At 41.1% G+C, this 24634-nt stretch overlaps 1 protein-coding gene across 2 annotated transcripts in view; it reads left to right on the plus strand.

Moving 5' to 3' along the window:
* tln2b (talin 2b) overlaps positions 1–16053 on the plus strand; it is a 93890-nt gene extending 77837 nt beyond the window's left edge. For both annotated transcript variants that reach the window (XM_082542534.1, XM_082542535.1), the window contains exons 42-57: positions 678–779; positions 908–1027; positions 1696–1842; positions 2745–2911; positions 3263–3446; positions 3801–3926; positions 5429–5545; positions 5998–6183; positions 6664–6771; positions 7492–7597; positions 8890–9014; positions 11358–11483; positions 11579–11641; positions 11742–11924; positions 12006–12131; positions 13867–16053. In XM_082542534.1, coding sequence (XP_082398660.1) covers positions 678–779; positions 908–1027; positions 1696–1842; positions 2745–2911; positions 3263–3446; positions 3801–3926; positions 5429–5545; positions 5998–6183; positions 6664–6771; positions 7492–7597; positions 8890–9014; positions 11358–11483; positions 11579–11641; positions 11742–11924; positions 12006–12131; positions 13867–13995 — 2115 coding nt within the window. In that variant the 3' untranslated portion in view covers positions 13996–16053. The remainder of the gene's footprint in view (positions 1–677; positions 780–907; positions 1028–1695; positions 1843–2744; positions 2912–3262; positions 3447–3800; positions 3927–5428; positions 5546–5997; positions 6184–6663; positions 6772–7491; positions 7598–8889; positions 9015–11357; positions 11484–11578; positions 11642–11741; positions 11925–12005; positions 12132–13866) is intronic.
* Positions 16054–24634: the final 8581 nt, after the last annotated feature.

The raw sequence follows: 24634 nt of genomic DNA on the forward strand, positions 1-24634 counted from the left end.
GTGAAGAACACAAAGTGGAAACGGCTTAATAAATGTATACATTTAAAAAAATATATCATTTGACACGTAACTGTGAAACAAATGGGGTTGTATCTGCTTCAGGGGAAAGAAATAAGGTTGGAATTAGCAAATTCAGCACAGCACTTTTAATCTATTCATTGTAGACTTTTGTAGGAATTGTAGGAAATTTCATATGTATCCTTCACATGTGAAGTAAAGAATAAAAATTGTATACTGTTTTGGTGTAATCTGACATCCAGGACATTACAAGTATTTTGTCTATCTAAGATTTATTGACTTTGTCAATGCACTGCAACCAACATATTTACTAATTCACTGGACATTCTCCAGCTGAAAAAATAAAACACTCAGCGCTCTCTCTTTGGACTCAGAGCACAAATGCATCTGAAAAAGGCAGATAGCATATCATCCTTACATATTTAATGATCAGCCTGATCTGTCTGGTGTGCAAAAATTTTCCATTTCTTTCTGGAACCTGCATCAATGGACAAAGCAAGATACACTTAAAGGATTTTCAAATGATGCAGAATAAAACTAACTCTGTATTGTTCATTATTAAGCGAAATTAGGTTATTGATTTTCTAATTCATATTTGTGAATATTTGTTTATGTATACACCTTAAACCAAATCTGTAGCTACCGTTTAATCTTTACAGCTGGCTGAAGGAACACCCCCTGAACCCGAGGGTTCCTTTGTAGACTACCAAACCACCATGGTCAAATTTTCTAAGGCCATTGCCATCACAGCACAGGAGATGGTGAGCATGCAAATGCATTACAATATTCATGCGTAACTCACGTCTGCAGTATTTACATTAAATCTTCAATGCCAATGTTTGACAATAGTGCTGAAGGAACATTAATCAGTTGATGCATATTCTCGCAGATGACTAAGTCGGTAACCTGCCCCGAAGAGCTCGGTGGCCTTGCCTCTCAGGTGACGGTGGACTACGGACAGCTGGCACACCAAGGATACCTTGCTGCAGCCACTGCAGAGCCAGAGGAGGTGAGAACACTTTTTTTCTTTTTTCTTTTTTGTGGAGGATGTGGGGGGAACGTTACACTCCTGTATGGAAAAAAAAAATCATTATTCATTGCATCTTTTAGCAATTGTGCTGCAGAAATGTCAGACTGAGTTATCAGCATAGGTCTGCATTTTACACCAAAATGCTTCCGGATGTATTTGCTCACACACTGATCAGAGCAGATGTTTGGTGTTCTTTGATATGACGCCTCTTCCTCAAGGCTGCACCAGCAATGTGAGATCAAACAGAAATGTAACCCTCCAGCATCAGTCTCTCGCAGCACCCACGGACTCTTGACTTAAAGCTTTTCTCTGTTGTCCAGAGGACAGCAATGTGTGGAAATATTGCACTAATAAGCACACCGCTCTTATCAATATCTTGTATATAACAGACTGCTGGTTACCATAGCGACATTTTGCCTCTACAAGTCTAAAAGCCTATAGTGATGCTTGTAATGAAGTACCACCCACCCATGAATTGCAGTCTGGAAATTAAAGGTGTAGTGCCAGCATTCCCTCTCTGAGGGTGCTTGAAATCATTTATCACCCACCCGCTCGATAAGAGAGATGCCAGTTAAGGAGATTATTGTGTAGTATAATGACACAAATGAGATGGCTGCAGTGAAGCTGATGCCTGGTTATGCTTTCAGGTTGGCTTCCAGATAAAGACGCGGGTGCAAGAATTGGGCCATGGCTGTATTTACCTGGTCCAGAAGGCTGGAGCCCTGCAGCTCAGCCCTACTGACAGCTTCTCCAAACGGGAGCTCATCGAGTGCGCCCGTGCAGTCACAGAGAAGGTAAGCGATATGGATAGAAACCTAAACGGCTCATTCAGGGGAAAAAGCTAATTTTCCACATTATTTTGACTTTCAAAATCTCATCTATGTAACATGAAACATGAATTCAGTTTTAGCATTTTACAAAATGGTTAAATCATTGCTCAGTGTTATAGCTGTATTCTTTAATTATAGCTAATCACATAAAGCTATAAAGAAGATAAGCTTGTGCAGTAATATATAATAATACAATAATTTATTATTATTATTATTTTTTTAATCTTACATTTTGTAGAAAAAAAGATTAAATGAATCAAATTTTAGTGTCGCCTCACTGTATTATTGTAGCACTCATGAGGCCATGTTCTTCTGACCACCCTCACACTGTGCAGTTGACAATATTAATGTCTCCACGCTGTGACCCTGGCAGCTTCTAGCCATGCTGCTCACACATTTTGTCTTCACTCCAAGGAAATGATTTGATTCGGCGCTCATATCAGTCTTGAATAATTTGTGCTCTCACACTTGTTGATATGTGAAGCTTGTGCCTTGTTGAAATGCACACCTCAGGGCCCTCCATTTGTTTATGAGTGATGAGCAGACACGAGTCTTCGAGGGAGTTGTGTGACTTGCAGCATTAGGCTCACTGACTTAATGTGAATGAATAGCAGACTCTGATTTAACGTTTAGTGGGGCCCATTCCTCTTATTCCCAGCTTCCTTGTTTAATCTATATCTTCCAGATGTTTCTGAACATTTGCAGGGTAACTCATTTCACTTATAAAAGTCTCAGAAAACACCTGCTGTACAATCATTAAACCGGCACATTATATCAACAAGGTTAACTTTTAGCTGTTTTACGCCTTCTAACAAGATGTTTAAGGGACCTTGCTGTCTAACTATTGTAACACATGCATGTTCCAGGTGTCCTTGGTACTTTCAGCCCTACAAGCAGGAAACAAAGGCACTCAGGCCTGTATCACTGCAGCAGGCGCAGTTTCTGGAATTATTGCTGACCTGGACACCACCATCATGTTCGCCTCAGCTGGAACACTTAACCCTGAGAATGAAGAGTCCTTTGCAGACCACAGGTGCGATGAGACACAAGCAAGACATTCAGACAAAGACCAAAACTCTAAACCTCCTGTTACCATAAAGTCCCATTTCAGATGTTAAAAATGTGAAATGGATTTACAGATTCGCGGCACATGGGAGTTATATCTTTAAGTTGCTGCACTTACACTGTTCTCCATACACTTGAGCCTCAATCTTGTTTTGATGACTCACTTGAAAGAAATGCAGCTGCCAATAAAGCTAAATACTGACCTGCATTTCACATAATGTGCAGTAGTTTTGCTCAGAAAGCAGTCATGGCTTCCTTTCCTATCGCTGTTAAGTGTGACTTTGGAGCAGATTGTGTCACAATGTGTCCCATCCTTTAGGGAAAGCATCTTGAAGACAGCCAAGGCACTAGTGGAAGACACCAAGCTGCTGGTTGCTGGGGCAGCGTCAACCCAGGAGAAACTGGCCCAGGCTGCCCAGTCTTCAGCAAAGACCATCACTCAGCTCACAGAAGTGGTCAAACTGGGAGCAACCAGTATGGGCTCTGAGGACCCAGAGACACAGGTAATCAGAATCTGAAATAGAGTGGTTAAAAAAGTATATATTTATCTCCAGAAAGCACTTTTATAATTCAGCAGTCATCATAATATGGTACTCTATTGTTAGTCATCTACTATCTTTCTTGTAGATAGTAGTAAGTATGTAAGATTTTTCTATATAATTGCAGTTTGATCTGATAAACATGGTCTCTTCCTTCCCCTGTGTATATGTCTCTATCTCTACCCTCCACTAAGTCTGAAGTATCATGACAAGGTGGGAGTGATAAGGACTGCAGTGGTAAATCCTCTCCCTAGGGCTCAACTGATAAACCTTTACTTTGACCATTGTGCTGTATTGATTCCAGCTCTATCCCCCCAGGTGGTTCTGATAAACGCGGTGCGGGATGTGGCCAAGGCTCTGGCCGAACTCATTGGTGCCACCAAATGTGCTGCAGGCAAACCAGCTGACGACCCCTCCATGTATCAGCTGAAGAGTGCTGCCAAGGTGAGGAAATAAACCACTCAAACTGTCATATCTGTTTAGCTGTGCAGTGATTTTTTTTTTCTTTCTTTATTTTTTTTGTGGCGCGTATCTTTAATTTATTGTTCAGCTGAGTCTCGCTCACAGAGAGGATGCTCCATGTAGATATGTATTTATAAATTTTCTCCTTGCATTGTTGCTCTAGTTTGATATATGTGGTTGCAATGCAGCGTGAAGCTGTTTTTTGCAAGGAGGATATGACAGCTGTTATCAGGATGTGTAAGATTTGTCGTATCTGTGGGACTTGAGCCATCACTTTCTATGCAGGAGAGAGAGGGAGGGGACTGTGTGCTTTACTGAAAACTATAACAAGATGTTCTGCATTGTCACTGCTGGAACTACAGTAATGCAGGGTTTTTGTACCGGCTTTAATATCAGTGGAAGGAAGACACAGGCACAATGTAGAAGATTCACAGTGTCATAAAATGTAAAAATACAGTGAAGATGGTGGTGCACATCTAATGTGGTGTGCATATTGCAAAAGGGATCAAAAATAAATTATATTAATACAGCTGATGGATGGCTTTTCTATGTATGAAGAGGATACAAATACAGATAAAATCAGTAATCAACACTAATCAGTTGAATCAGTTAGCTGAGGTTTTGTTGGTCTAATTTATAATTTATGCATCCCCTATTACTGTTTCTTTTAAGGGTATTAAATATCTAAAACACCCAACAGGCATCCAGCAACAATGGAACGGGTGAAATTTTTTAAATATTTGGTCTGGAAACAATGGTTTAGAACAGGGGTAGGCAACTCCAGGCCTCGAGTGCTGGTGTCCTGCAGGTTTTAGATGTGTCCATGATCCATCACAGCTGATTTAAAGGGCTAAATGACTCCTCAGCATTTCTTGAAGTTCTCCAGAGGCCTGGTAATGAACTAATCATTTGATTCAGGTGTGTTAACCCAGGGTGCGATCTAAAACCTGCAGGACACCGGCACTCGAGGCCTGGAGTTGCCTACCCCTGGTTTAGAAAATAAACTTCTGGTCCAAATGGGGGTTGTTTTCTCATATAAACTGAATTGGGGCCCACCCATGGACAACCTCATGTTGACAGATTGTTTCAGTTCATCCAACATATGGTGACCTCCAAATGGGACCCTTCCAAACCCCTGGTGGCGTTTCTCAAATTCCCAAGCACATAATGCACACTTTGCTTGAATACAGCACAGACAGAGCAGAATGTGTCGCCATGAGTCAGTGAAATTTTAATCGCTTTTTTTCCACATCTGTGACAGTAAATAAACTACATTACCAGTATTTAATAATCCTGTATTTTAATTTGAAATGCACCACTCCGTCTTGATCTCCATTAGATAAGCACCCTCAACACCATTTTCTCTGTATAAGAATCATTGAAGAGAAAAGCAATGATAATGTAATATGTTTTGCCATTGAGGAGAAAGAGCTCCACCTCCTGGTTTGTCTATAGGTCTCATCGTTGCGCTCCTTATTTGACAGGTCATGGTCACCAACGTGACGTCGCTCCTCAAAACAGTGAAGGCAGTAGAGGATGAAGCCACCCGTGGGACGAGGGCACTTGAAGCCGCCATTGAGTGCATCAAGCAGGAGCTGACGGTAAGCGCACCTGACAGGTCAAAGGTCTTCTTTATGATTTATTTGGAGTCAAAATGTTGAGACCCTGCTTTTCTGGAAAAAAGATCTCAAGGAAGATATCTGTATCTATAATTCAGGGGACAGAGAAGCTTTTTGTTCTGTGTTCTTTTGTTATGGCCAGTTCTTTTCCTCCTGATTCCTTCTTAACTCCTGCAGGTTTCCCACAACACTTATCAGGGTCTGGGTAGCAGATGTGAGTGAGGAAGGAAGATTTTAAGACTGTTTTTTTCCCTTGAATAAACTGCTAATTCTTATCAGATGACCTTACATTCTAATTATTCTGGTTTCTATGTCAATATTTTCTGTCCATTTAAGTCTATAACTGCTCTACAACATTCACGTGCACTCGTGTATTATCATATCTGAGCTCCATGGCTATATCAACCTGTGCTTGTGGCTCATCATCGTGTCAGGTGTTCCAGTCCAAGGACATCCCAGAAAAGTCCACTTCACCTGAGGAGTTCACCCGCATGACAAAGGGCATCACCATAGCAACAGCCAAGGCAGTGGCCGCAGGCAACTCTGCTCAGCAGGAGGATGTGATCGCCACTGCCAACCTGAGCCGCAAAGCCATCTCCGATATGCTGACTACCTGCAAGGTGCTAATCCACACTGCTCGACCAAAGCAGACCTCACGCAGACAGCACCAGGCTGCCAGGGAGCATGTGAGCCCAGCCTGTGGAGAGCAGATATTACAGAGGCTAGTCTACTGTATGTCTGCTCCCACTGCTAATGACTCAGTCACTTTTCAAAGTCATGCAGCGAAGCATCACTCAGGACGTCCTTCAGCAAACAGCAGGGCGCTTGTAAAAAGACAAAAATAAAACCATGTACAAACATTGCAGGCTGTGGTTTTAAAAATCAAAGCACAACAGTGACTGAAGACTTGATTTTCTGGTAGCTTTGAATTTTATCTGTAATTGGAACTATGTAATGTGCAAAATGCTCTCTCAATATGCTCTCCCTGACCCCACGCAGCGCATTTGCACTCGTGTTAAATGTTACCTTTCCTATGGGAACAATTTCAGTGTCCTATCCTAAATCTCCTGTTCTCCTGTATTGTTTTCTTACCCTTGCAGCAAGCAGCATATCACCCTGAAGTCAGTGAGGAACAGAGGAGTAAAGCCCTGCAATATGGCTCTGAGTGCACCACCGGATACATCAACCTTCTGGAGCAAGTCTTGCAGGTTGGAAAGAAGTAGTCTCATAAATAAAGGATACAAGTGATTTTGTGTGCATCTCCTGGCCTCTTGCACTCACCCTGCACTGATAAAAAAGTCTCAGACTTCCTCATAGGATAAAACGCAAAAATTGTGTTAGGCCGCTATGCAAGCCTTTAGAAAATCTGATTTTGATTTTTGTTTATTTTTTCTGTTGTTGAATATATTTGCATAGAAATTAGCAACTCATTATGATGAAATTGCTTTGTTGCAAAAATTACTGCATGAAGACTGCGTGAAGACAAGTGTGTCCATGTGAGACAAATTGCCAGTTAATGCATTAAGTATCATAATTACGGATCTCGTTTGCATAATTAATGGGCACATCATACCGAGTCTGGCAAGACATCAGGCACACGAAGGACTTTAAAATCCACAATATATAACTTAGTTACAGAAATAGTTGCTCAAGTAACAAAAACGGATCCTCAACTTTTACATTCTGCAACATAGGTTAGTGTCTTTCAGCAAGTTAATTATAAATTATACTCTGAATTCTTAACATGTAATCAAGAAAGATTAAAAATGAACAGATTTGTTTTGTAAAGAATTATCTCTGACTAATCTTTTACCTTGTGTTTACCTTTGCTTCTTGTGTGTGTGTGTGTGTGTGTGTGTGTGTGTGTGTGTGTGTGTGTGTGTGTGTGTGTGTGCGCCTTTGCACATGTTTGGCTCTTGTGTTTTCAGGTGCTGCAGAAGCCCACACCAGAGCAGAAGCAGCAGCTGGCTGTGCACTCGAAGCATGTGGCAGCGTGTGTGACGGAGCTCGTCCAGATCGCCGAGGCCATGAAAGGTGAGTCCAGACGCACAGCTGATGACACACACGCTCTCACAGAACACACAAAAAAAGAATAGCTTGATAGTCTTTACTTACGAGTGACCCCATCCTGACTGATGTCAGGATTTTACGGATGCACATAAAAGTTGTGCATGCTTAACTTTTCAAGTGTTTCTCTAAATACTGTTTCTCTAAACAGTATTTTGAAAAGGACACATTCATTTTATGAAGGTATGGGTGATAACCATATAGTTTTGACTGAACGCTTTTGTTTTATAAATGACTGTAGGTACACTTGGTGTAAAACCCTAAAGAGAAAACTGGATAATACATTTTTCAAGGAGGGGAATTTCCCCTAGGAGCCAACTCAATCAGATAAAATGTAAAAAAAAAAAACATGACAGGATTGTGGAGATGGCAGAGATTAGTCAAAGGAGCCCTAATCCTCTTGTGCGTGAATATCATGGTGCTAGTCAAGCTCCCAAACCTGTGTGTGTGTGTGTGTGTGTGCACACCCTGATAAAGATGGGTCACGAGAATCACTTTAGAATATTGAAATCACACCAAAGAGTGATTACCGTGCTGTCTTTCAAATTAAGCTCTGTAGGATGGTTATGACACAAACATATTAGAGGAGTGTTTTTTTTCTCTAGATGTTGCAATGCTCCATCTGACAGGAGTAATAGATTGTGTTTGGATGAGAATTTGATTTCAGCGTACTGCCTGAGACACAGCGGGGCTATCCACTTCACCTCTCTAATGTCCCATGTGTTCTCTCCCTCTCTCTCCTCCCTGCTCTTTCCTTGCTGCCTCAGACGGAGGTAAGTGGGATACGGTCTGTTTTGTTCCTCCAGATCACCTTTCATGCAGTCAGAAGGGGGTAGAGAGTAGATGGTTTCGGGGTAGGGTGGGGGTGCAGAACAGATTTCCCCAGAGCTCGAGATAATCTATGAAAACATCGTTCCATCTGCTTTACCAAGCTGTTCAAAAACGGCTACATTTTATGGGCACTTAAAAACGTCCAAAAAAACAACGATCCATCAAGTGTGCATTTCGTCTAATTTTAGCCAGCTTAATCACTTTTCAGACATTACTGTCATACTGCAAACAGTTTGTGGGAATGTATAGAAAGCTCAGATTTAAGACATACAAGGCATCCTGCGTGTGAATAGGAACATTTGTTTGAAGCAAAGCAGGGCTATTTCTTACTTAAAATTATACCATCACTTTTTTCTTGTACTTTTTTGAAAGTCTGTTCAAAAACTACTGCGATAATCACTGTTTGGCTACGTTTTGATCTCTTCCAGGATCAGAGTGCGTGGACCCCGAGGACCCCACTGTCATCGCTGAGACTGAGCTGCTCGGAGCAGCAGCATCCATTGAAGCTGCAGCCAAGAAACTAGAGCAGCTGAAACCCAGGGCCAAGCCCAAGGTAAAAGTGCCCCTCTCAACCTTTTCCACCCACGCAAACCCACGCACAGGTTTTTGCCATTAATCAGCAGGGAGACAACGTGGGGTGTAGGCAGGAAAAGGTGACACCGGCTTTGAAGTGGAGTCTTTCTTTTTTTCGTTTTCTTTCTATTAACCGAGCTGCAAACATGGGATCATAAAAGGATAAAAATTATTCTGTTACACATGCCGTGTTGACTCAGACAACTCGGTCCAGTGATCTAACTTGTACGACTTTCTTAAAAGGTAGTTTGAGACTTTATTTTGAGTTGCGCTGCCAAGAGACGCAATTACACAGCTGGGTCTTCAAGCTTATTTTGGAAGGGAGTTCAAAAGTGCGATGAACTGTTGTGACCCTTTGTGAAAGAGGTTCTCTGCCTTATTGGACACATTTCCTTTTGTTTCTTTGCAGTGTTCGTCATTTCTAAACGAAACAGGGAGGTTTTCTCAGCCTGTTGTTCACCTTCCCCCACACACACATTGCAGTATTGCCTAAAAAAACAGAGCGACTTTAGCCCTTAACAAGCAGATAACTGTGCTTTTGTGAAGTCAAATTACTCGTGTTTTGTATGCAATACAGGATTGTGGTTTGAGGTGTGCTCTGCATGATTGTGTCTGTCTCTGGAGACTGGATAGTTAGATCTATGTGGTCTTGCTTTTTGTGCCTCTAGTGCTTTTCCCCTTTTCTATCAGTTCAAACCTCTGTCTGTGTGTGATTTCAAAATCTCTATATTTATAATACATCAGCTTTTATGAAGACTCTATAATGCTCTGCTTTGTACTACAATTCCAGAGCTGCAGACTGCATTTATGATGACCTTTGTGTTTATGAAAGGGGATTAGTGGGTGAAAGGCGCTTCCTCTTTTTGATGTCAGTGTCTCCCTCTAGTGATCTAAGAGGAAGCTTTAGTATTTAAAAGGTCCTGAACTAATCTGTCCTTGTGAGCAATTTATTTTTATTTATATATATATATATACATTTGTAGCTGTGCTGTCCTGTCATTTGTGCTCATGTAGCTTACAGGACAAAACTAAATCCCAGGTCTGAGATACAGATTTTATGGGGATGTGAAGCAAGACGGTGAACTGTACGAGCTATTTTTTTTTTAATATCACAAAGCAGGCCTAATGTCTCTTAAAAAAACACATGGGTTCAAACAGATGTTTAGGTTATTTGTTTAAAACTGCTTGAATTCTTCCTCGTCTCCCCCCCCTCCCTTCCTTTCTGCTCCTTCATCCCTCCCATCCAAAAGGAGGGAGGGCTCTCCTGCCCCCCAAGCATGCTTCCTTGCTCCCTACCCCTCAAGCCATTGTAGACCTGGAAGCCTTCTCTGCAGGGCTCTGTCTGATATGTTTGATATATTAGGTTGTTATTCAGTCCAACTATATATCAAACATATTCCTACAGTGTCCCGCCCTGTCTCCAGCCGCGTGTGCCTTATGTGTTTATCGAGGTCTGTGATCAACTGCATGCTGTTGACTGATGTTGCAGAGATGGCCATTTGTTGAATGTTCTTGAACTGATGCCTCTTGTTTACTTTGGTGTAATGACTGGAATTATCATATCACATATCTGCTGCCACTTTGTGTAACGCTAAAACTTAAGCAGTACTGCTTATGTTCCATTATCAGGACAAAGATGCAATTGAGGACAACGTGTTGTTTTTTTCTTTAATTCTGAAGGTTTTAGAAAGTAGTACAAGGCAGAGTGTTTAGTTTGGATATACTGTATTTTTAAGCCATTCTAATGTTCTAAAATAATTTGTGGGCACAATTATTCCAAGTTGGCACAGTATTATGAGATTCTTGGTGCTGGGTTACACAACACATTAAGTTTAGTCATCTATAAAGATGTGTATAGAGAACAGATTAAAATTTCTAGGTTTGAAAAATGAAGCAGTTTCTCACAAACTTGTGCTTTACCATGGCTTTGAGCTCTTAGTATCAGCACTGAGGTTATAGCACCATTCGTCTAATAACACAAAGGATTTATGAGCAGTATTTGCCAGTATATAAGTAAATTGTAATAGAAGAAAACACCACAATTATCAAAGCTTTGGCAGTCTCCATATACGGGTGTGAATGTGCAAGAGTGTGAAGCAGGTTTTGATTGGACTGACTGTGGAGGATCCGAGCTTGGCCAAGACACGTTGTAAAAATAAAAATTGTTTTTGTGAAATTGTTTTTAAATTAGGATTGTACTCTGTATTTTAATTAGTCCTCTACATGCCACAGATGCGTCTCCCAGGAGTGTAGATGCAAAGGTGATGATGTCTTTAACTAATTAAATTCACTTTAAATGTAAGCTATGTGGTTTACCTTCCAGCAGGCAGATGAGACGCTGGATTTTGAGGAGCAGATCTTAGAAGCAGCAAAGTCCATTGCTGCAGCAACTAGCGCTCTTGTTAAATCTGCATCTGCAGCTCAGAGAGAACTGGTGGCACAGGGCAAGGTCAGTCTACACAATCTGCAAACCTTAGGCACTTGTAAAGTACTCTGTAGTAACACAGTGCAACATCTGAATTTCTCCCCCAAACTCTACCTCAGGTGGGATCCAATCAAGCCAATGCAGTCGACGATGGCCAGTGGTCACAGGGTCTCATATCAGCTGTAAGTCGCTGTGAATTATTCTAAAACCTTCCTTCTATAACACCAAATGAGACTTTAAATAAAGCCAACTTGTTACATGCATATTTCTTCAATGCTGCAGGCACGTATGGTAGCAGCAGCCACCAGTAATCTGTGTGAGGCAGCTAATGCTTCAGTGCAGGGCCACGCCAGTGAGGAGAAGCTCATCTCTTCAGCCAAGCAGGTTGCAGCCTCGACAGCTCAGCTGCTGGTGGCCTGCAAGGTGAAGGCAGACCAGGATTCAGAAGCCATGAGGAGACTACAGGTAGTACTGAAACACACTTTTTAATTCGTCCCTGGAAACGTTTATTGCACATGTACTAATTTTGGGGATGTCACTAAAAAGGTGGCTGGTAATGCTGTGAAGCGAGCATCGGACAATCTAGTCAAGGCGGCTCAGAAAGCAGCATTTGACAAGACTGAGGATGACAGCGTTGTGGTGAAGACCAAGTTTGTTGGAGGCATAGCTCAGGTAAGAATCCTGGAAAGAAAAAATGTTTGAGGGCTAGAAGAGAAATCACTACTTCTCTGTGATGTGCCCTTTTCTTGCCAATATGCCAAAATGCCACAGTTGTTTTTCTGAAATCGCTGAGAGCTGCTGTAGATGAGAAGCCCGTCAGTTTTGTTTCTCACTTGTTTACCAGGTTTGCAAGGCACCCACAGCTGAATATCTTTTGAAAGCCTTTAGTGTATTTCTCTTCCGGCAGAAACAAATAACAGTACTTTCTGTGGCCGTGACTGGTTTCCCAAATTAGTGCTGCACCCCAGCTGGACTTCAGCCTGTCACCTGTCACTGCTGAGTACTGTATTCAAAAGACATCAAAAAGTTTTAAGTTCATCGGTTGCTTTTTTTTATTCTGGTTTGTTCACATTGGTACAGGGTGAACATCCAGTCCTCATGGGCCAGTGTGCTGAAAAACATGTGTCCCTGCTGCAACACACCTGGATAAAATTAGTAGGTCATTGGCAAAGCTTTATAGAACTTGACTGCATGCTGAGGTGGCAATTCAGCCATTTGATTCATGTTACAGCAGCTCATGAATGAATTAACATGATGCAACAAAAGTACTTTTACAAGTACATTTTTTCAGAAAGTACATTTATTTAAGGTTCCCATCTCACCATGCAGTCAGTTCTTGCTAATGGCCTACGGATTTTATTCAGGTGTGTTGCAGCAGGGACACATTTAAAAGTTTCAGGACACCGGCCCTCGAGTTCAACACCCCTGGTCTAAGTAGTTAACACGTTTTGATTCTTCACAAAAATGTCACTCGTATATTTTCAATTTTATGTATATATTTATAACGTAGTTACAGTCAGTTACCTATTTTATGGTTTGCTGAGGTTTTATTAGATAATGATCAGTGGCGACGGGGATATCCTTCTGGATGTGCGAGCGAGTCTCAATGCCGCATGGATGAAGTGGCGTCAAGTGACGGGTGTGCTATGCAACCGTCGAATGCCAGACCAGCTCAAGGCGAAAATTTACAAGACTGTAGTCCCGGTTTCCCTGTATGGATCGGAGTGCTGGCCAGCCACTGCCAACCACGAACAGGCCCTGCACACAATGGAAATGCGAATGCTCAGGTGGTGTCTAGGCCTCACGTGTTGGGACCAAGTCAAGAATGAAGACGTCAGAAAGCGGCTCGGCATTGCACCAATCACGGTGAAAATGCGCAAGGCACAGCTACGGTGGTACGGACACATATTACGCTCAGACGACAGCTCAGTGGCGAAAACGGCAATGAGGCTTGAACCCGGTGGCCAGCGACCCCGTGGCAGGCTGACGAAACGGTGGATGGATAGAATAAAGGAAGACATGAAGATCGTCAATGCCGCCCCAGAAGACGTCCTCAGTCGTGCCAAATGGAGACGGATTTGCCGCAAAGCGGACCCTGCCATGCAGGACAAACGCTAGGAAGAAGAAGATGAGGTTTTATTAGATATGTAAATCTGACAAACTCAATTATCAATGAAGCTGTCTGACAGCTTCATTGATATTTGAGTACAATCAGCTCAGTTTGCCATAAAGTTTCTAGCAAAATATATTTCGTACTGTTTAAATTTATATTTCTATCTACATAATGAAAGTCTTGGTGTTCTGCCATGTTCTGTGCTCGGGACATGGCAGCAAGGGTTTATCATGTCAGCCTATCCACAGGCATAGTAGTGGTGAATCTTCTGTCAATTGTTCTCATTTTCCTCAGATCATTGCGGCTCAGGAGGAGATGCTGAGGAAGGAGCGAGAGCTGGAGGAAGCTCGGAAGAAGCTGGCTCAGATCAGACAGCAGCAGTACAAGTTCCTGCCCAGCGAACTGAGGGAGGACGAAGGCTGACGGACGCAGCGGATGGGGACGTGCGCTGCGCTGACGAGACCTTCTTGTCACGGGGAGGTGCCAGTCAAGTATTGGTTATTTCAACTCTCATAAAACCAAGGACAATATAGCACTTGAAGCAGGCCTGTTTGGTGATAAAACAAGTGCCTGTGCTCGGTGTATTTCTGTGTGTATGTGGCTGTGTGTGTGCGTGTATGTATTTGTCAGTGAATGGCATTGACATTCAGACTTTAATATGAAGAAAGCTGTTCCTATAAGCAAGTTGAGAAAGTTTAAGTCGTACGATAAACGTGTCATTAATTTGTGGGTGTTACTGCATCATGAGCATTACTGACTGTTACAATCATGAATCAAAGAAATCTCGTATAATCACTGAATGTTCTCAAAAGTGTTTGAGGTTTAAAACAAATAGAAAGGAACTGGTGATATCGATGTAACCGGCAAATTCAATCTAAGGGTCCACAGTTTGTATTCCAGGTATACAAAGTATTAATAGAAAGGCAGGAAGATTTCTCACGTCTCATTTCACCACTGGCTTGCATGCACCATAATGTCTAAACATATCAGCGAAGCTACTAACCAATAGAGTAGTATAGAGTAAAAGACACTTGTATTTTACTAAAAAAAATGTGAACACGTGGTTTGCTGTTAAACTAGCAAATCTTGAAAAGAGAAAAATCAATGATTATGATTAAACTATGTTGTTCTGCTTGATGCCAAACGATGAGAGTCTCTAAATGATAATATAACATGACCACTGGCCATCACTAGCTATAAAGATGTTTATTCTTGACCACTTTCTTATATAGGTATAATCTGTGGTATTCAGAGTATCTGGATGATATGTGACCAAATATGTCTTGCTGCTTGTACATTATGTCATTTGATGTAACCCATCCCCCCCCCCCCCCCCCCCCCGCGCTCACAGTTCTTCCCACACACGCTTGTGTAAGGAATACTTGTTTACATTTTTTGTCATGTTTGTTCTCGCTCGTCTTTGTGTTTTTAATTCCTTCTCCATTTACACTGGCCAGATTCTCTTTGGGTGTCGCCAGTGCTTTTATTCTACGTACACGCAGTCACTGCCCCTGTCCTGCTAAAGTCATTTCACTTCAGATGGTCTGTCTATAGCAATACTTTACACTGAATATTTGAGAAAGATAATACGAGTCTGCGCTGTTATTGTTTGGAAGAGTGTGCAATCATATTGAACTCTAGGCTCTTGAATGAAATGAGCACACACTGTGCTATAAAGTGGCTCATAACTTTATGCACTGAATTTAAAGCTCCCATTATATTGAATGGAGGACATTTGCTTAACAAACTAGAAGGAAATGGCATCACACTCTGAGAAAACTGATTTTCTTTTCCTTTATTAATATATAATGTATTTCAAATTTTCAGCATTCAGCTCCACCATCTGTCCGCGTCAGTGTCTGGTCTGCATTTTTATTTTTTATTTTTTGTACTAGTGCCTTACTTGAGTCTGCCCTACGAGCAGCTGAAAACCAGGTTGGGTGGGAGCCTGAGCCTTGTCCTCTCTGGATCAAAGCATTATGCCAGTCTATTCCCTATTGGGGTCTTAATTTAAAAAAAAAAAGCCCTTTGCCATACAGTACAATGCCTTGGCTGGTGGCCTACCTGCTGACAGTGTTCTAATGCTGATATAAAAGGGCATCTGTGGATACATTAGGATTTAAAGACTAACGCTAGACTGCATTCAATGAGCATGTGGCAATTTGTGTATGAAGTTGAGAAATTGTTTAAATTCATTATGCCAAGTCCCTCTTAAATGTTTCATTGTCTAACCACTATAAGAATTAAGTTTCTATCAGTAAATGTAAGAATTACCCTGAAATATATTGTCTGACCGATTTGTCAAAGTATTAATGGAAAATAGAAAAAGTTATTAGCTCTGTTTATGAATACGTGTTGTGCTTTCTTTAACAGAATGTGTTTGTTTTCTGATTTGATGCTGTATGTATGATATTTATCTGGTCACAAAAGTATTTTTTGTATTCACCACAAATAAAGCTTTCAGACAACCGGTAACATTAAGATGATTGTTGCTTTTGTTTTTCATGTGAAATAGTGTCCCCTGCAGCTCTACTACTACTCTGACCCCAGATAAGGAGACCAAAATCAGGCAAAAGTATGTCTACTCTTTAATATATCTATATACATATATATTATTTTTTGAAACCTCAAGATAAAAGATGTCCAGTCGAATAACTCATCCTGCATTCTTGCCAGAAGATGTCAGCATTTATCCTTCATAGCTGAATCAGGAGGTCAGAGGATGTTCAAGTGGAAGGACTGGCAAAGTTAGCCAGACCAAATATGGACATTGTGGATGCATTTTTTTCTCCTTGCTTTACAGGCCAGACCTTGAAATATGCAACAATCCCCACTTAGATATTTTGGTCAATAATGAGAGTTCACAGTATTTTTATACTCTGGGTTACTGTTCCACAGCTACAGCCTTTATAAGCCTCATGTTTGAAGAATTAGTCAATCAGGAGAGTGAACTTGACCTTTTTTTCTTCTCGGGTGATACATTGCTTATTTCGTACTAAAGCTGATCCTTCTGTGCTAGAAGAAAATGTGGGCATAGTGTGCAAAGTATGGTTAAAGGTGGCCAGCACAGCACACTGTCCTTCTAATGAACACCATATTTGGTAGTTTGAATGTTTTGGTCTCATGCAAGGCAAGGCCACAGTGAAGAGGGGAAACTGAAGCCATGTGTTTAAGAGCGAGTACCCATCTACTACTCACCCTCTCCCCTCCATCTCCATTCAGTGCCTGAGACCAAAAAGATTTTTGTTTTGTTTTGTTTGTTTTTTGGTGAACTTTGGAAAAACTCAGCAAATTTACGAGTTAATAGAGAAACCGTTCAATTCCTTCCTGCTATTGACCTGCACTTAATAATTTTGCCATGAGCTAAGCTGCATTTATTGTTTTCTTCTGCAAAACACAAAAAGGGGTATTTTAACCCACACCCTTTTACCTTTTCAGTGTGTGGCTTTTTCTTAAGCGCTCTGTCTTTTTTAGTCACTTGGCACGTCGCATATTAAACAAACGGCGCGTAAAGGAAAGAAGATGCAAGATATGTTTAGCTTAATTAGAGGAAAGTGTTTAGGAAACAAAAATTAAAGGTTGAATTGAATTTGCTAAAGGAAACTTCAGAACCTGCTAATAGTTTTTGAGTATTTAAAAGCTTCATGACACACTTAGTAATCCCTTGCACCGACAGTGTAAATCTCCGGCATCCTGAATGTTCTAAACTTGCTGTGTTGGAAAGTTTGTTTTGCTGTGTCTTGTGCCATGCCTAATCCCTGCAGTCTGGCAGCCATTTAGTCCAGGCTTTGTTCCACGCTCAAGTTCCTAAAAGTGAAGCCAGGCTAACACATAGCTGGGCCAAATGACACTTGATCACCTCTACACTTTAATCATTTCAGAGCTAATCTAAGGTCTGCTTAAGGCTGATACTGGTTTATATGTTTTCCAGTTTCAGTGGCAGGCATTTTAATATAAGGTCCGAAGTAATGCAGGAATGGAATTAGGGCTTAACACTAAGAAAAGCCTATGTGAGCTTGGGAGTTGTCACACTGGAAAGCTGTGTAGGCACTTTTTGATAATGCTCTGTCAAATTTTAGTTTTCCATGTCCTGGTTTGGGTTTCAGGGATTTCTTTAATAGTGTAAACAGCGGTGAATGCTTTATAAATTAAGAAAAACATTCATAAGTCTCATGCTAAAAAAGCCTCTATGTGAACTCACTGTATCATTATTATTATTTTGAATTCGGTTCAGGTAAGGCTAAACCAAACAGACTGAGAAAGTATAAAGGTCTGTGAATTCACAGAGAGTGAGACAGCCTTTACCCTGAGCTATTTTTTCTTTTCACTTTTAGAGAACGTGATGAAAGAGGAAGAGAGGTTTGGAAAAAATGCACATCAGGAAAGGCTTTTGGGTTTTTGGGCTGGGCCTTTTTGTCCACAGCGTGCTACTGAGGTTTTCCTCTTTTATGTTGTTGCCTTTGTGCACAGACAACATTTTAACCTGACAGTGTCCTTCTTGGGTCTTTCTCTGAACAAGCAGCCTGTGAACAAAAAGTTATTGCTAGCTATGATCTCTGGGAATACAAGATGTTTTTCTTTCCAAGCGCACTCATTCTTCCACCTTTTTTACGGTAACATGTTTTTTTTTTTATAATCCTACTGAGACACATATTTCAGTGCAAAGAAGTCTAGAAGAAGGCCATAAAATAAGCTTATCAGTTCTTCAGCAGCCGTGTCAGGCTGAAAGTAATTTTCAAATTATTCAGGCTGATACAACACTGGAAACCAGTATTGTTTATGGGTTGAATGGCTACTTGGCTTCAGTCCATTTTTTCCCAAAACTCTTACAAGGTCCAGACCCAAACAAGGTATGATAACATAAAAGAAGAACATATTTAACAAGCTGTTCCTTACAAAACTCTCCATGGAATTTGCTTTTCCTGTTATTTATATTATATCTTCTCAATATTAGCATGGTTTTAATGTATTTTCCAAATCTGAAATTCAACCCTGCATCTGGGGAAAGGCACTTTTACAGCCAAACAAAGTTTTCTTCAGCTGAAATGATAAACCACTTCATGTCTCACAGATACTGCCAAGAGCTTTGTGTAAATATGCTTGTACTGTCTTGGTAATCACATTGTCTAACAGTTATATAGAAGAATACAGTGAGGAATCACAGCATGGTTTTACCTAAATGAATGAGGTCATTGTTTCAGAGGATGCCTGCTGTTTAGGCATACTCACATACCACTGCTCTGAGAAGCAGAGCTCCCTAACATAAACCTGGGAGACAGCAGCTGATGGATCTTAAAGAGCATTTCACTCCACTCTGGAAAACATGACTATTTTAGGTAATTAGCGGGGTTGTCCCAACATGTTGACTTCTCCACTTACAGTAACTAACAGTGTATAACCTTTAATTTAAAACTAAACAGAGTCAATATAGATGATCTCTTTCATAACTTTGAGCTCGTTATTGTCTAATTGCTGTGATTTCACAAGCTTAAAACACAGGTTAAAATAATAGTACAGGTATGTTCATACTTGGACTACATAAAATAGAATACACCAATTTCCAAAAGATAAGAGCATAATGGGTGTATTTTTTTAAAGGTAGGTAGGTTAGAAAACAGTCACACTCAGAATCTCAATCGGCCTGCTGAGTGACAAAATTCACTGTCTACCTTTCCCCTGACAGCACAGCAGCTCCTTCAGTCATCGCGTAAGGAAGGCACAGTATTTCTCAGTCAGCAATGAGAGGAGGGCTATATTGGGACTGAGCTGAGACTTAAAACTTGGGTGCTAAATTTGGAGAGCTTCACAAGTAACATCAGGAATATCTATTAAATGATATCCTCTGACTCCAAACACGTTCTTCCACAGTCAGGTTTTCCTCAGCAACTTACTTACACTTTGCTCAGTTTTGCTGAAAACGGTGTCGTGATAGAGAGCTGAGGAGCAGCCTGTCTCAGATGGTGCTGCCGGATGCATCTGATCTGCAGAGCCTCCTTGGATTTAAGCTGTCCAGAATGAAACGTAATACTCCGCCATCCAAATGCTTCTGTCTTAATAAGGAGACTTTGCTTAGCACTCGTCAGATGACAGGCCGCATTTCTGTGGAGGAGAAAAAAAGAGTCATTGGCTCCTTTCTTCACTCAATCCTGTGGCCTCCCCACCCTGTGTTAAAGCTGAATAAACACTCTCTGCTCAGCGAGGTTTTCTCAACACTGACATCAAATTTCACACAATTTTGGTGTGAGAACCTACATTTAATGTGTCATTCTATTATTGTATAGACATAGGGGGCTTGGGGGCACCCCTGTTATGAACACAGAACATACATACATAATATATATGTACATATTACTCCAAAGTAATATGTACAATACTGTGCAAAAGTCTTGAGCCAAACCTCATTTCTTCATACTTTGTTCTCAAGGAGCAACAAAAGTGGTTTCAAACAATAGCTCTCCAGGCTTTCTGAAGGTATTCCAAAGTTTTTCTTCGGACACTGACTGCTTGTCCTTATTCTTATCCAATCATTGCAAAGGAGGTTTTTTTTTTTTTTTGATTGATTTTTTTTTTTGGGGGGGGGGGGGGGGGGGTTGTTTGTGTGTTTGTTTTTGCTACCCCACTTATCACTGATCTATCACTGATCTATTCAAGCACATAATATGCACCTAACTCAAGGGATGAACCAATATGTGTCTGCACAACTTTTAAATTGTATCTCCAGGTTCTTTGTTACTAGCAGCCTGTTATAAAAACACAAGTGTTCTCATTTTCTTGGTCAAATCTACAGAAATACCAAACTCAGGAGAAAGGCACAATGGTGAACACAGAAAAGTAATGTCAGATTTTAATCCACCATACAATACCATCTGGAAAACATCTCATTAACAAAACATTAAGAAACAATTCTAAATACACTGCCAGTGGAAAAGCAAACCATGGATAGAAACACACAGTGGAACACTATCAGTGGTAGATTGGCCTCCCCAGACCCCAAACCTCAACATTATTGCAGCAGCGTGGGGCCATTTCGACAGATGGCAGAACAAAAGGCAGCCAATATCCAAATAAGATGTTTGAATGTCCTTCAAGTCGCCTGGAGAGCTACTCCTGAAGACTACTTAAAGAAATTACAGAAAAGCATAACTAAGAGAATCCTTGGTGTGCTGAATAAAGGTGGTGGTTAAACCAAATATTGACTTTAAATCTTGCCTTATATGCCTTATATATTGTCTTTCCATGTATGTTCATGCATGGAAAGACATGCTTCAGTAATTTGTTACAACTATTTCCAATTTTTCTGATTGAGACTTTTCGACAGTAACTTCTTTGATTCTGTGGGGTTTTGATGAAAACAGTTCTGAAGATGCACTTGAAGCAACAGTTGACGATTTTTTTCCCAAAATAGCAAAGCCATTAAGAGCATATAAAGGACATGTGCTAATTGCACAAAGGTCAAAATGTGATTGATTAGGAAGCTAGGAATCATAAAGGAATAGCATTTAGATACCTCAGCTAACTTGACTCTATTCCTATAAATATAGTGGTTTAGGCCAGTTTCTTAAGCCAACACACTGGGAAGCCACAAGCGCTCACAAATGTGCACTCTCATTGCAATTTATCTGCTTCCCCCAGGCCTGGAAAAAGGAAAGGGTTGTTTTGCTGCCTTCCAAAACCTGACTGGCTCACTAAAAGTAGTTTGTGCAGAAAAAAAAAACATGCTTTAGATGAAGCCCCCCCACAAATATGCCAGTGATCCCACATCTGTCCATTGGCTTAATTCTGCCTTTCATGAAGTGAATTTCAGTGTAAATAAACCATTAAGTTTGCATATAAGCATGCATCAGTGCTCTGAGTACATTTTGCTGATAACATTTTCTGCATTTGTACTGAAGTACGATTTAATTCATCTAATTCACGAAGCAAGATTTTACATTCATGTCCTGGTGTTTTTATTTAATAAAGGGATCCTCCCACCACCAGTCTTTCCTGTTCTTTTGATGGGAGTGTCTTCGGGCAGCCTCAGCATAATGATCCTTTTATCGTACTGTACATTGTTATCTCTGACATCCAAGGCCCCAGCGCAGGAACTAAGCAGACCACACCAAATGAGTGTCTATTTATTTTCATGTCTATCCGCTCAGCTGCTTTATGACCGACTTTGCACAACTGTTTTATCTAGATCCCTAGCTGTGTGGTGAGTCGTCGCTTTGCTGGGAAAACTGTCGTGGCATCTGATCAAACGTGGGGCCACAAGACAGGCTTTGGTATGAAAATGCAGGTGTTGCAGAGTTGTGGGTTCCTGTGGCATTTCTCGCTGCGGAGAGGCCACTGTGACCCAGGCACAGTGAACACAGTGCGTGTGTTCAAACAGCCAGCCAGAACCACACTGGAATGTCTCATCACCAGAGGTTCTCACACACACTTCACATTATGGCCCTTTCATTTAGTCAGCTTGAAGTCTGGAACTCATACGAAAACATGATATGAACCATCGTCTCCTGTTTTGGATTTACAACATGCAAAGTCTTTTGCTTACTGACATGGCAGTTGTAAGTAAGGAAAATCACTCTCCCTCGAAAAGAATTCTCATGAGAGGATGCATTAAGAAAAGTTTGTATGAAGTGATTTAGATTACATCAAGCAAAACCACAGAAATACAACACAATCTCAGCATCCTCCTCCTCTGGCCATCCGTGCCAGAGAGCTCTGACAGGCAGGGAGAACAGTGGCTGAGCTAGAAGTGCATACCAAGACATTTTATAGCCCCAAGGAATGAAAAGAAATATCGAGTATGCTTTTGGACCTCACAAAAAGCCCCCGCAAGTTAGCCCTCTCATATGTCTACCTCACTTACACCAGAGAGCCCATATATGGACACATATATGAAAGGTTTTTCGTTCGTGCGCAAACACGGAAACTTCTAGCCCTGTGACACGAAGGGCAAAAGATTGAAGGCAAATATTTGAATAGAGCTATCCTCGAGATATTCGGCAGCTGCGAACTCAGATGTACAATGCGACAATAATTGGTTGAGTACGTCAGCAAGCACAAAGCAATAGATGGGCATTTAAGTTAATGATAGAAAAACACACAGGAAAGAGGTTTAGAAAAATGTTTTAACAGCTTTAAATCCACCAAGAGTAAATTTTTGGACTCCTTATCTGGAACCGGGAGATGTCAAAGCTGCCTGTAAACAACAGTTCACTGCACTTCCGGCTTGACTCGCCCTTCTGTGTACAAATAAAAACAAAGGCCAAAAAATGTGATTTTGCTGGAGACATATTTGTAAAGCTGACTGTCTCACAAATCAGTGTTTTGTTTTTTTTTCCTTTCACTATTCGTGCCTTGACATTTCTTGGCTTTTGAGAATTTGATTTTACACTAGGATTGTGGCATGGCATCCCACATAAGTGTGAAATGAATCGTGACAGTTCCCCACAGATGCCAACCCCACCCGCTTCTAGTCTAAGCTGACTGAGCAGCATCAGATATGGCTTACAATCTTCCCTCTCTGTGTGTCCCCCCTCTAAGAGGGGAAGAACACAAACAAACTGTCTGGGAGGCGCCCTGCCGAGGCCACAAATATTCCTCCATTATGACTTCTACCCACATTTGTGTTTGCTCTACTGAACGTGTTAACTTTTGGAATTTTCCTCCATAGCTCAGCTTTTTCTCAATAACTTGTTGTGGCTTTGGTATTGTCACAGAGGCTTTTCTGCAAACTTGAAAAATGAGCTTTAAATCTCAGCTTTGACCGATTATGAATTTCAAAAATGCATTTAGAAATTTATTTCAGGACTCCCAGGGAGCATCTTAGACATATGTGTTTTTTATAAAACTGAAAGGTTTGTGTCTCATTCGTGGACTGTAAGAGGATTTTCTTTCCACAGCCTGTGGGATGACAGATCCTTTCTTTTAACAGCACCTACTTGTGCTGTAGCAAAATCTTGGCACTGGAAGAAAGCTACCCATCTTCAGTGGAACACCTGCAGCTGAATTATGTTGACCTTCATACCAAAGGAATTTGCTTTTGGCGAAAACTGTGAATTCTGATCAGCTCATACTGTACTTTCAGTGTTTGTCATTTAAACAATAGGTTTGCTGGGATTAAAACAGAACAAGGAACGTGCCGGTGTGATTTACACCCTTAATGACAGATTTATCACCACACAAAAAGGAGTGACTCAAAGTGTCACAGCCTTATTGCAACTATCCATCAAGTTAAATACTGTAGCTGTCTCTGTGCCATGGTTGGATGTCCACATGGTTAGATGTCCACCTGTGCTCAATAATAAACCAGTTCAAGTCTTACGACTACCAGTATATGTCAGTGGAACATTACTGTGGATAAACCAATCATCAGTAGGGCATGGGCTGGGCTTGGGTTACATCTTAAGTTGCACCCTCCCAGAACCCCATCTCAGTTTTTGCTATGCTAAATGCCCCTGCATGGAGCTATCTAATCACGGGGGTACCGTCCCAAAGGGCCAAGAAGTTTTCTCTCTATATATATCTGGATGATGTCTGCAGAAACCTTAAGATGTTATTTGACGAGGGGTCTGCAATCACTGTACTTCACTCAGCAGCCATGCACTCAACATGGAGGAGAACCGCCCTTGAAACGTTCACTGCTGTGTATCGGTGCAATCAGTAATACCGTGCATCATTAGAAAATAATCACTCACAAGTTGGCTTGTGGTTTCAAAGCATATGGCAAAACCTCAGGAAAGTTTTTAAGTGTTTTCCTGGAAGAACTTCCAGTCTTTGCATCCAATAACCTTTGTAAATGCACACAACACAATAAACAGAACAGAAGCAAATGGATCCTTTCTCTAATGTAGTAACATTTAAGCCATGACTAGACCCTGAATATCTCTCCCAAGTGTCTTCTTATGCAAACATGGGTTCAGGCACAGCGGCCAAGTAAAGCTCGGCTACTCCCAGAGCGTCAGCTGAGGAGAACCGGACATTCCACATACAGAGTGGGCCGTCATTGTAGGACTAACAGATTAACTATTACAGTGTTACAATATTATAAAGCAGCTCCAAATGGCTGCTTTGT

The sequence above is a fragment of the Aulonocara stuartgranti genome (genome assembly GCF_965226115.1).
Source record: "Aulonocara stuartgranti genome assembly, chromosome: 7".
Taxonomy (NCBI): Eukaryota; Metazoa; Chordata; class Actinopteri; order Cichliformes; family Cichlidae; genus Aulonocara; species Aulonocara stuartgranti.